General features: G+C 44.6%; 1 protein-coding gene across 1 annotated transcript in view; it reads left to right on the top strand.

Moving 5' to 3' along the window:
* The window catches only part of T265_05098 (hypothetical protein), a gene marked incomplete at both ends in the record, with an annotated part of 91,539 nt that overhangs the window by 39,005 nt on the left and 39,078 nt on the right, over nucleotides 1-13,456 (top strand). Inside the window, 10 exons of the mRNA XM_009170015.1 lie at nucleotides 660-929; nucleotides 2,778-2,969; nucleotides 3,355-3,600; nucleotides 4,359-4,580; nucleotides 6,270-6,404; nucleotides 7,896-8,228; nucleotides 8,320-8,599; nucleotides 10,751-11,022; nucleotides 12,151-12,408; nucleotides 12,750-13,075. Of these exons, the coding sequence (XP_009168279.1) occupies nucleotides 660-929; nucleotides 2,778-2,969; nucleotides 3,355-3,600; nucleotides 4,359-4,580; nucleotides 6,270-6,404; nucleotides 7,896-8,228; nucleotides 8,320-8,599; nucleotides 10,751-11,022; nucleotides 12,151-12,408; nucleotides 12,750-13,075 (2,534 nt within the window). The remainder of the gene's footprint in view (nucleotides 1-659; nucleotides 930-2,777; nucleotides 2,970-3,354; nucleotides 3,601-4,358; nucleotides 4,581-6,269; nucleotides 6,405-7,895; nucleotides 8,229-8,319; nucleotides 8,600-10,750; nucleotides 11,023-12,150; nucleotides 12,409-12,749; nucleotides 13,076-13,456) is intronic.

The following is a 13,456-nucleotide window of genomic DNA, read 5'->3' as shown; positions in this document are numbered from 1 at the left end:
TCTAAGCCGACCGTATCAGTCCTAGCAGGCAGCTGACTTTGATCAATGTTAAACATGTAATTTTATGGAAGGTGTTTAAAGTAGTGGTGTTCCAATGAGGGTTGTATTTGCTGCAATCGTGGGATGGAAAGGGGGAACTCATCTAAGCCGACCGTATCAGTCGTAGCAGGCAGCTGACTTTGATCAATGTTAAGCGCAACCGAAGCACATGGCACTACTGGTCGTCCCCTGTGGTTACCGAGGTACATGGTATTTCGGTGCTCTGTGACTCTGCCATGGTGGAATTCTGAGCCTTCTTGGGCCATTAGTCATTGTTAAAACCAACGACCGCTTACTTTAATGTAACCGAGATCTAAGCAGTTATCACTTCCTAGATCGTAGTCATTCCTCATGTCCATAGGCTTTAAATTTGCACTCTTACCGTTTTGTCGTAATGTTCCTCACGCTTGTAGACGGAGTCTTAGCGAGCCCTATTCCCTAATCGTTTCGTGTATATCTGAATCAAAAGATGTTTGCAGTGCTATTGAAAAATTTATTTGAACCAAATTACGTGAAAAAGATAGACAGCTCACTAATTATCATCCAGGAATGGGTTGCTTATACCAGTTACCTGCTTAGTATTTTGCACCAAAGAAGTTATATTTTTCTCCATAACGTAGGCTGTAACCAATCGAATGGCCCAACTAGTTAAGACTGCCAAGCAGGGTGCTTTGGATATTGGACAGGAGGCGGCAGATTTGGCTGCCAAAGACCCAGCCAAAATCTATCCGGATGCAATTCCCATTTTGCGTGCAACCCAAACTCGTCTGGTGCATGCGGCCACTGCGGCTGGCAAGTGTGCAAGTAGGCTGGTCACATGCGCGAAGGTGGTGGTATGCACAATGGAACAACCCGAGTCACAAGATCAGCTGATCTTCACCGCGAAAGAGGTGAGTGCTTGTGTTCTCTGATCATTACGTCTTCCTCTCGTGTTCTCGTGACTGTGGCTTCCACTTTTTTCTGACTTGCGCATAACGTATCAGTCTACAGTCGTCATCTGCAGTTCACTATGGTTTTTCATCTATAAAACTTCTCGGTTAATCAGCTTCGTACCCGTGGTGTTATTCTTACACTGGACTTTACGTCATCGAATCTAGCTTTTCGGATGATCGGCTTCATTCCTTAGACAGCCTACGATCTCTTGATTTTATGCTACGATGCATATCCATAACGTCGCCACAACAAACTGGTCCGTCGGCTCGTTTTAGTAAAGATTCTATCCAGAGGTTCGTTTTTAACTGTTGTACGAACACTGTGCGCATCTTTCGTGCTACTCGGAGGGCTGACGTAACTTTTTTGCCTGACCGTTCACAGGCTGGAGAAATGCCATAATCGGCAAACCCTTTGTCGCGTTGGTATCTGTCGCCATCACGTGACATCCAGTCAGCAGTGACCCTGATAAACATGTACTGTTCGACGTCAAAGCTGTCCTATTCATCGCTCATCTGGTTAAGCAGTCGCTTTCCTTCCTATCGTCAGTGGACGAAGCCCCAGCGGTTGGAATCAACACATGTCCAGTCGGACTTTGTTCGCTTCCGAATTCAACCAGTTGACAAACAGAGTTGGGTCGATACTCTGTGAACGAGACTGTGGTAGTTAGAACATGGTTGATTAGATGAAGCAACTGAACCTGTGTAACTTCAGTGGGGTAGCTCACTAACGGGTGTTCTTATTTGTGAGTCATATAACTTCTCTTTGATGAGGTTGGTCGACATCAGAAATCAGTATAGTGTTAAAGTGTATAAATTTTTGAATACCTAGCACATTTTTGCGTTCTCTGTGGCGAAACAAACAAAATGTTTCTTCGTAGAAAATGACATTTTTCTCTCCACAGAGGGTCACACCGTTCAATAGCTAACCAACTTTAGAGTTGGGGTTTTTTACCCTGCAACCGGTTCATAAGTTCCGTCCCAAAGTGATTCCGTACGGTCAGAGCAAGTTGTTTATCATCCACACTATCATTGGTTAAATAAAACGAACAGTTCTTCGTACACCATCGTAGTAACCCCAAGAATGTTGCCGTTGATTTCATTTGGCGAATCGTGAAATCCTTTTATCTTGAAATGAGCAAGCACTTGAGGACTAAATCTTGGCATACAGAAAAGTGATGAAAACACTTTATTCAAGATGAAGACGGTGGTTACCACTCTGGTGAAACTCCCTACGAACCTGTTTGAAAGATGGAGATTAAGGTGTCCGTAGTCTCAGTCGACAATCAAGCATTGGAACGTTGTCCGGAGAACGATGCATCCAGCAAATTGGCATAAATTTTAACAGCTGAGTTTAGTTCCTTGTAAAAAATGCCACTAGACTTATTGTAGCGTTTCCTCTTAGTGCTTTTCTTGTGGTGATAATGGCATGCCTCTACGTAGGGAGGTAGAGATTCACTAGGCTAGCAGAACGCCATGTCCACTCACTGCTACCGGTGACAAACGTGATTAACCATATGAAAAGACAGCAGCGAAGTTAACCGTTGTGGATCTTCATCAATTTTGGTATGGGATGGGGGAGGGGGGAACGGGCTAACTTTTTAGAGTCTTTACATCAGACACTACAGATCAGAAGCACGCACTCCTTCATAAGCTTTGTGTGTGGTCAACTATATTTATTAGTGTGAGCTTTTTGGCGCGATTTTTGCATGAGTCATGATTTTGGGTTCCCAAACTTTTTACGGATTTTGTTCATTATGCTGGTTGACCTGAGGAACTGAGTCGTCTTTGCGGTAATCTGTCTCACAGGTTGCTATGACTGCTGATAAAGTTGCTATGGCCACAGAGGAGTTAATTCGTGCGTCCAACGAAATTGTCGGCTCCAATTCAACTCTACACGAAGCACACCTTCAGTTGAGCGACGATCTTCACGAGGGTGTGAGTGAGGTTCATTGTGGTCTGGAAGAACTAGTCAGTGGCTTACGAGAAACTTCCATTCAGGTAAGTCATAGTTAACCGCCACACTAACTTTCTAAGCCTATGAGTTTGCTCATGATAATATGCCTGATTGCAATTGTTCGGTATCTGCTGGATACCTGCTGGTGGGGAGAGATTAGTTGCAGGTTGTTCGGAGCTGCCTTTAGAGGATTTTCCGTTTTTTTTTGGGAGCGAGAAATATTAAAACCCCTGAAGCACTAGATCCTCTATCTTAAATTTAATTTCTTTCAGCGCCCTTTTATTCCGTTTGTCCTCTCAGTTCAGCAGATCTTGCACCTTTCACACTCCAAACACCAAAAATAATTTAAATGTGAGTTATTTCCCCTCCTGTCTCCAGTGTTGTTTGCAATCTAAGTTCTTCTCCGATCCCCGTCTGCACCGAATGTAGGGTCATCAAGATCCAACCGTATCGGATTTTCTTTCTGTGGCCCGCCAACTACCGAGCAGCGTTGGAGATGGGATCAACTTGATCAAAAAGGCGACAGCGCTAGCCACAGTCGCTTCCAATCTGATGATGGACCTGCGTGCTGAAGCACAAGTTGAACACAGTCGAACTGGTATGTCCTCAACCGAGGCAAATCGCCGCGCAGATATGCTTGAAGTGGAGATACGACGTCTTTTGGCCACTGCCCAGGTCAGTTAGGGTCTTTTCCACTTCCATTTTACCGATGAATTTGCTTACCCAGTTCGGCGTTCCCTGATAGCTAGAGATGGAGCTGAAGCCAACTGAAAACAATTTTTTAGGCCAATATACTTCGCTCGTACCATATTACGAAGGAGACGACTCACTAAATTTAGAAAGTATATGGTGCCGGATGGCGAATTCAGTTGAAATTAGTCGATTCATTAAAAAATGCTGTCTCATACATAAAATATTCATTGTTATTCCCCAAAAGATGCGGAGGAACCATGTAACAGGTTCACAGTTTTTTCCAGAAAGATGGCGTGAGGTCTCTCAGTCCACAACAGACACGAATTCGCCTGACGGGAGCAATGAAAATCCAAAGCTCCAGTCAGGCGAATTCTAGGCCTGCTTGTCTACAACGAGCTAACTTAGTATGAATGCGTATGCGTAACGCGAGCGTATTTCATGATCCATTATATATCATGCAGGCGTTAAAGCACGGGAGTATTGGACAACAATTTATGCGTGTTCAGAGTCGTCACCGCTACAATATGACTTCATGGGACATTGAGTGGTCAGTAGGTCAACCATTATCTATATACGGTTGATTTCACATGGTTTGCACCCGGGTGTTGAGTGGATACGAAAATCCGTTGAATGACCATAGTGCCTAAGCATCCTTGACTTTTGACTCACTAGTTTGCGAGTTATTCAGTCTGCTAAACTACCTTAATGTAACTGCTATTCATCAACTTTTTATTTAACAGGAATGCGCAGATGGTAATGCTCAGTCACTCGCACACCAGCAAGTGGTCATTGCCGCAGCTGAACAACTGATTCGCGCCGCTCATGCGACGTCAGCACCGATTATTCGCGCGCGACTCACACAAGGCCTGGAATTTGCCACACGAATGACCGCTTCAAATGTCGGACCATTGGTCACTATCGGAGGCGAGGTGATACGAATGTGTCCAGGAAACACACATAAGGTACGTCCACTGACCACCTGTTCACACAACCCTTTGACGCTACCTGTCCAAGTTTTGTTGGTCTGAGCAAACAAACCCTGGACCAGACGTCCAGCTAAGATAAACACTAAACTGATAGCTGTTGGTCTATTCGGTGGACTGGGCAACTCGTTTGGCCCAAATTTCATGTACTTCTCCTCAGTTTTGAAGATTTGTTTATTGCGGCTATGCGTACGGCGAACAACCTAACCAATATGCGATGATTTCTTTAGATGGGACACAGTGGCCGTATTGGTGGGAACAGTCACTACCATTTCCGACTCGGCTAGTCTCCACATACGCCTAAGATGGCAGGACATGAACCCAGAGTGAGGTTCCTCTCTGAATGGCAGACTGTTCTAATGAAAACAAGTGGCATTAGAAAGCAGGCGTAGGCTATTAGGCACTGGATCCATATAGTGCTCTTGGTAAAATGTGATGGTGCGTCTTTCTAACGACCGAGCCCTGCAAGTTGCAAAGTTTGCCGCAATTCATGGGAGTGAATACGGCTTATCCTTGTGTATGCCTAGAACACTGCAATTCTAGCACATATCGGCAGTAGGAGGTGAAGAGATAAACAATCGAACTAAATGATTGGCCGATGCGATTCGACTCCTGCTGTGAAATCTCCAACCGAGCTCTATAGAATGATTCGAATCGTTAATCATTTAGCCCTATCTCTCATGGTGTGACATTCACAATACGGACAGAACGGTATGTTTTTTAGGCCATTTCAGACACAAATCTGGTATATATGGGTGTGGGACGTTCTAACGACTCCGTTGCTTGGTGGGACCATCGGTTTCCACCAGGAATACAGCTGCTTGTTGTAAGCTTTCCACGGACCATAATAAAAATTATTTAGTAATATGGACATCAGCAGCCACGCCGACAAAAGCTCAAAACAAATTCATTGCTAGCGAGTATTTTGATGTGCATACACAAATCCCCCAAAAAGGGTTTCTCTGTAGTTGGGGAATTTCGGCTCTCTTTATGGTTCTCTCCTATCATTGCATAACGTTCCACTTCCTATATGATGCTAGGCATCGTTGGCAGGCTAACAAATGACGATTGTGTGCATCTCACAGTCTACTTTCACATGCTGACCACCATGCAAGCATGAACGTTACGCCCTGGTTACGTGTGTAACCGGATCATGTGATCCGATAGCTGCTTGACTGAAAATTCGCGCTGCGCATAAAGCTGTTTTCCTGACTTCATATGCTTGGGCTGGAGAAAAGACCACTCTGTTTCACTGATTAAGAACTCGATACTGGTCTATCTGTTTGCCAAGGGATCGGTCATCCAAAGAAATTCACATTATCCTTTCAGATTATTTTTATTCGTTTCGTTTGTTCTGCCCCATGATTGCGGCAAAGCTTGCACTCAGGCTAGACTACCATTTTGGTCATCAGCGTTCGGCTTTGTGCTGTAACTTGCCCATCGTATTTGCTTCGTAGTTCCTCTTTGTGTACCTGAACCTTCATGCACTATTGATTTGACTCCATGCGGGCTCCGGTGTTAAATCCGAATTCGCTTTGTTCTAGTGTCAATTTGTAGCTCTGTATAAATCGATTACAGTCATTTAACAGCAGCTGAGCATCATTGTTATTGTTAATAATTATGAAGATGCGCCTATATGCTCCTGGCCTTTCACTCTTCCCCGTTCAGCTTGCGGACAATTTAGAGCAACTACAGAAACGCGTTATGCCTCAAGTTAACTTATCTTGTTCGGACGCACGTGAAGAACCATACAACAATCGCACACAAGCAAACCTGTTGACCGCATCGCAGAACCTGATGCAGGTGAGTGCTTTCTTTCGAGAGTCTTGGATTTATAATTTTTTTTGCATGATTTTGCCCCGAACTTGTTTCTTTAATCGGACGTCTTGGTTTCTGCGTTGTTGTAATTTTAAGGCAGTTTCCTCAAGCAATGCTATACTGTTATTAGTGGCATTATTGCTGTTACTATCACTGGCTAAATACATTCTCCGTATGTTGCACAGTGCTTTCTCCCGCTACGGTTCTGTCCACCAATGTGGGAAGTCGGAGTGGATAGCCGCGCCACGAACGTGATGGCTAGTATCGTTTCACGTTGAATCCAGAAATATTGATAGTCGTTTGTTGGTGGGGGTTGGAAGTAGAAGATATTCACTGAAGACAATAGCTTGGATGCTCGCATCTAGACCTTGATGAGCCCAGTCTTGAGGTCACAGGTAGCACGTGCTACCGTGCTCAGGGGACGTGTCCATATGTTTCTGTATACAACTATCTTGTGTTTCAGATGTCTGCACTTTACCTGTAGTGTGATCCGAGAAGCCTGGTTACCGAGGGTCTAAACGTAAGGTTTGCCTGGAACAAGGAAGTGTTTCTGCGAAGTATTAAAGCACAACTCTCACAGACTAAAAGGGAATAGAAGAATCAAAATCTCACCGGCTGTGCTTTTCGGTTGACATCCTAACCTTGTATGGTAGTTTCTTCTCCTCTGCTTGACGGTCTTATTGTTTACAATCCCACTACTTGTTTGTTCGATTCTCTACTCACCTGTTCAGGGGATTTGCGGGACACATGAACCCAACATAAAGGGACTCATTGTATAAACTGCCGGAACGGTGCAATTCTGTATGTATGTCGTTGCTTTGTGCATGTTTGAAGGCCTACTGCGTGGCAATGGTGCTACCCATATCCCTTCACGAATAGACTGGTATTTTGGTACGGATTTGCTGAGTCCGTAACTGGCACCTTAAACTGGGTAGTTTTCATAAAAGTCTCCCGCATTCGTTGGCTGAAACGGAACGTGTAGTACATGGCCTAACCCGACGCCGAGAATGGTATCTTTGTGAGGTTTGCGCGGCTTCCCCTGTCTTGGACAACCTGGCACTATCCCAACTCCTTCGAGTGGCATGGCAGCTAGGCACCGAAAGGGTGTTACAGCTGAACGAACGAATCAAGTTTTGCGTGAAACTACTGACCTGTAGGTTAGGCTGCTATCATTGTAAGTATGGGTCACCCTATACGCATGGCGGCTTAGTGGAACCAATGTTGCTTCACCGGTTGCTCATCTTGTTCTTTTGTACACTCAGTGTCTTGAAGAATTGTTGCGAATCACTGATGCTGTGGTGCCAACCATTCCCGAAAGGGTGTACAGCTGAACGAACGAATCAAGTTTTGCGTGAAACTACTGACCTGTAGGTTAGGCTGCTATCATTGTAAGTATGGGTCACCCTATACGCATGGCGGCTTAGTGGAACCAATGTTGCTTCACCGGTTGCTCATCTTGTTCTTTTGTACACTCAGTGTCTTGAAGAATTGTTGCGAATCACTGATGCTGTGGTGCCAACCATTCCCGATCCTGGTATTCAAAATGCCTTCAGTGGTGCTGCAAGGAACACACAAGCCTGTCTTACTGACCTTCGGTTATGTTACGGCAATTCCGAACAGCTTCTAGGTTCTGAACCACCTGAGTTTGAGCCAGCACCTGTGAGTTCAGCCGAAGAGAAGTCGAACCAAGCAGCTGCTACTCGAGATTCTGAACTTTGGCTCAACACCATGTCGAAATGCAATCAGAGAATAGATAACCTCACCGCAGAACTACGTTCCAACACTTCCCGACTGCTTCCGGATGAGTCTGTGAGTAGCGCCATTCCGCTATCTTACGTCCAACATTCTTTACATACCACTGTCACAACTCTAACATGATAACTATCTTTCTCCTTCTCAGTTGGACTCGATTTGTGTCGCTCTTTGTGATTCGGTTACTCGTTTCAACGGAACTTTTCCACCCGTGGACTGCAGTCGGTTAGCCGATGGGGACAGACATGGTTGGTCCAAGTTACCCTCTTTCATAGAGCGTGTCATTCAAGCCGGGAGTAAGCATGATCTGAACCAAACGGCATTCATCGTGGCTGAACTCTTGGAGCGTGTGACACCATTAATCCATGGTCTCCGAGGTCTTGTCGCTTTCCTCACCATCGCAGCCAACGCTCGTTCACTGGATCCCAGTACGTTACATGATTTCTTTTTTTTACTTGAATTCTGTGTTTCACATCACAACGAAGCTTAACTTTTGGTTGCGCTACTTGCTCACTGCTCCAAACGCCTTGCCTGTTTATCCATCTAAACTGTGACTTATGTATGCATCCGACCACATCATAGCGTTTCCCGATGAGGGCAGTATAACGTTAGCTTGTGTTCAGTCAATATATGTTGTAGAGACCAAGATAACGACCGCACTCTGTGTTTTGGTTCATTTTTTTCTCCATCATAAGTCAGTACTCTCTCAGCACGTCAGCCATATGCCTAAGCGGTGCCATGTCTGAACAGTTATCCTTTTATCGTTTTGAGATCAGCTCATGAAGTACTAGAATATTTTTGTTAGTCATTACCACCACACAAGTTTGGGTTGTAGCAAGTGACTTGTATCTAATAGCCATTCGGCCGGAGTGGTTTTTTGGTCAGTGTTCCCATTTTTGGCAGTATGATTTCTCCTAGTAGACTGTTGCGGTGTGAAGAATTGACCATTTTCAAATTGGAACACGTCATCTGCATGGTCTGAAGCATCCACACGGGAGATGGTGGATTTTGAACCATTTAAACCACGTGTGTCCATGGCTAACCAACCATATAATAAACGAAATAGTGGATTCTCTTGTGCTTCGAGGGCCGATAGATAACGAAGCTTTTTGTAGGTTTGAGATTTTGGAGTTCGATTTGTGTGTAACTAATGGTCGCGGATTCCAGTATCGATACCTGTCATGCGCACTGCTGTTGCTGCTCAGGAAACAGCTCTATCTTGTGTCAGCCTTCCAGCACAGACTGACTTTACTTGCAGGTTTAGAAACAAGGTACCTGTTGCAGCTGAGCCTACTGGGTGTATGCCAGAAATAATGGAGATTGGTTGTGCAGGAGTCGCAGAACGCGAGAAAGCGAGTGGCAACTCCTTCAGAAATTAGAACTGCCTGAAATAATCGGCTCTAGGAATATCTAACCGGACAAGAAACAATGTGAAATTGGTGGTGTAGGATAAAATTATTAGGTTTAGCTTAACAGTTTGAATGGTGGCTAATACATATTGGGTCTGAGAAACGAGGGCGAGAGTGAGAGTACCACGTGAGACGATAGTAATTGGAACCTGAAATTACAATACTTGTTTTGTTTTGATTAGAACTATCAGTTTGAGATGGCAGTTCTTCTCGATTTCTTGACTCTTAAGGGTCAAGTTGATTTGGGTGCGACCAAGGACCAAAATGTGTCTGCCGCAACTGCTCATTATTACGTTGTTGACGCTTTTGGTTCATGGCTATTTGAACCGTGATTGCCTCAAACCCCAACTCAGAGACTTGAAGTAGCAGGTCACACCTGGCTCCTGTAAGAAAGGTAGTAGTACAACCCCAGGCTACGGTTTTGGCCATCCGTCTGATTCAGTCATTTTAGATTGTTCTTCGCTTCCCATACTCCCTGTATTTACAACGTTTTTGGAGCCCATTCTCTGATCTTGCTTATTATGTTGTGCCGTTTTTGTCATCTGTTCCTTGTTGACGCTATGATTCGGCATGCATACACGGTATAGAAAGATTCTTCTGACATGTTCTGTATTCGTGGGGCTCGGTGTATCTTTCTCTGTTGTGAAAAGCCTCCTGTTCATAACTTGGAAAAAGAGAATGAAATACGATCCGGTCAGTGCGGTTTATTTTCCGTCTCATGTTTGTTTTGAGAGACGTTAGTAACAGCCAATGCTCTTATTCATTCCACGTATTGCGCACTCCTGTATCGCCATGGTCACTTTATGTGGTTGGCCATCATTGATTGTGAATTGGCGATCAGTCTATACACGAGGCACCTGACTAAATTCAATCCGACTATTTGACTTTTTTCGAATTCAGTGCCTCGACTCAAAAAACTAATGTGATACTATCGCGTTCTGAATGAAATCACTTTGCATTTATTTTGAGTCAACTTATCATTTTGGTGGAGGGAAAATCAAGGTTATCAATAAACAAGAACGTTGTAGAGTTTATTGGTTAGTACAGTTTCTTTGATATCACTATGTGTACCCTTTTCTTATCAATTCCAATTAGGATGATATAAGGATAGAACACTTGGAGCTTGCATCTAACACTCTCCAGTTTCTTGTTTTTTTCTACTTGCTGTAGACTTAGCTCGAGTCCTACTCGTTTCACATGGATTGTCGGCCAAAAGGCAAAGCAGCATCTCGGGGTCTTCTGGACCTGTAGATCACCTAACCTCAAGTGGCAGTCAAGAGGAGCAAGCTCAAGCAACTTGCGGGGCGATGCTTGAACACCTGCTGTCCATTGGAGAAACGTGTCTGAATGATACGCGTCAACTGGTTAACTGGGCGATGCGACGACAGTCAATCGAACCAGGAAGCGAAGAGACACGTCAGGCTGCAGTTTTGGCTGAACAGGTAGATTCATTTTGAGGTACTCTTCTTTGGATCATAGCTCTTTTCCTCCTAATGACCAGCCACTGGGTAAGAAAGCTGCACGAGGCTGTTGGTTCATAATGTATGTATGAAAACCTTATTATCCGGATCTTTGTAGTCCCCATTCTGAGGGGAGCAACACATGGACCGTGGAGTGCTATCCTCAATTAGTACAGGTGGAGTAGATCTCAATACTCCACAACACTCATCACACTGCATGCCCATCAGTCAGTTGTTTCTGTTTCATCGCTTTTATAGGTTGGACGGTTTATCCTCCCATCTTTGATCCGTAGGGATATTACTCGTATTGGTTGAGTTCGACCCTCCGGAAAAATAACTTTCTTAGCCTCAATCTTAACTCAGTTAAAGTTTGAAAAGTTTGCCACTGATCGTAACTGTGTCTATATAGTTGGCAAGACGAACTTGACATGAGTGTTGATTCTGCTGATCAAGTACGCCATATGATCATCCGCGATTAGCTTATAGCCTTTGCTGTAGAACACAGTGTACCTTCTTGAACGGTTTATAATTGATTCTTGTTGCTTTTCACGATGCTATGTATGTGCTTCGTTCGACGAACACTGCATGCATGAGTCAAGGACAGGTCGCGCAATCTTCACAATATTTGTACCGAATTTTTCCATGTATTGTCGCTTTCCTTGGTTTCTGTTGGATTTGATGTTGAATCGAGCCTTTAAATGCAACAACGCAAGTACGAGAGCACCACAGAATAAATCATTCCTTCTTCTGCATGCTCTGACATATCTGTGATAAGTGATTCTAACTGCCAACGTAATGTGACAGTTAAAAATGGATCATGCCATCCTCATCTGTGTGCACGCCGGAAGTCACTTATTCAGATGATCTACTGATTTCATGACTGTGACAGGCTCACAGTTAAGTGAGTCGTCCAAGATGATGACAGCAGTGTTTTACACTATTCCGATACGTGGATGGAAGTTCGAAAATCCTCATTGAGTACCGAGACTGTGACCTCTCACTGCTTGGATTCATGAGCGATCGGCTCTGTTCCTGCTAGTATGCATATTTTTCTGTCGTTTTATCGTTTCTTTCTTTCTCCACCAAATCCTATCTCCATTTTCTCCTCAGATTGCCACTTCTGTGAATGCGGTGTTGGGTTACGTCCCAGGTGAAGTAATTGTCCGACGTCTATTTGCCTTGTTGGATGATGTGAACCGTAACATTCAATGTGAACCACACGGTCGTGCCTTGGGTGGTCAGCTGACTGGACATTCAGGAAGTTCAAATGAGATTGCCCCTGAATTGCCACGGCGCCAAATATTCTCTCGTGAATCGAGCGAAGACCTGTACACGAAACTGGCTACAGCAGCACGCCGTCTGGCCAGGGTAAGTCCATTTCTGTTTTCAGCGTCATGCGTAACCAACGTGCTTCGGATTCCGCAACCTGCCTCATCTCGCTCATTTCACTTTGTTTAGCTTTATTGTTTGCAGTTTCCAGGCACTTTTACTTAACTCGAATATTTTAGCTCTCCAGCGGAACAGAGCTTCCAGTGAGATCAGGTAGCTTCCGATTACCCAACATAGAGGCCAGAATCGTGCGATAAATTGATTATTTCCAGCTGCATTTATTCACGATTACAAGTATATTCTCACTCGTTCGGACTTACGTGTCCATCAAATTATCCCTACTGATATTCTTTTGGATGTCATTTTTGGTTGGCTTGCAGGTTTGTCAGGATTCCACATCTGTCCTATCAAATGCAGCGAAAGCCACTGGTGATCCACACCAAGTCGGGGGTGATAGCCAACTTGTACAACTCGCATATACGGCCGATCGTATTACGACTAGTTTAGCGGAAGTCGTGCGTGCTGCCGGTGTGCGGGGCATTCCTATGGAGACCACTGGGAATCTTCTAGATGGGCTTACTCAGACCGGTTATCCCGTTGCTGGTGGACTACGCTATGCAATGCGCACGCTAGATACAGGAGGTCTACAAAGGCCCGTAGAGTATGATCAGTCGACGCCGGAAGTTTCACTCTATACGGCAGTTTTGTGAGTCCCGTGTTGTTTTTCTTTGTTTCTTCGCTTGAACAAAACACTTGTGGTGTAGCTATTCTCGTCAGTCTGACTACAGCTGCAGGTAAATGCGAAGCCTACGTTTTCATTCGCCATTTTATTGCCGATCGGACACGGCACTAGATTTTCTGACTAGTGCCCTCCTAGACAGGACACAACCAGCACACGGACATCTCGGCTTTCCTGCAAGGTGCCTTATTCAGGGAGAGATGATTCACAATCAATCGTAGCTGACTGTAACGCTATTTCGGCCTACCTTAAAGAGATCGCTATCTTAATTATCACTTCCAGTGTTTTTGATGGAGTCATGAGCGTTCCATTCGGGACCTGTTCTTAGGTAGGTTATATATATATATA

The sequence above is a fragment of the Opisthorchis viverrini genome (assembly GCF_000715545.1).
Source record: "Opisthorchis viverrini unplaced genomic scaffold opera_v5_92, whole genome shotgun sequence".
In the NCBI taxonomy this organism is placed as follows: domain Eukaryota; kingdom Metazoa; phylum Platyhelminthes; class Trematoda; order Opisthorchiida; family Opisthorchiidae; genus Opisthorchis; species Opisthorchis viverrini.
This window is presented reverse-complemented; position numbering and strand designations above follow the sequence as displayed.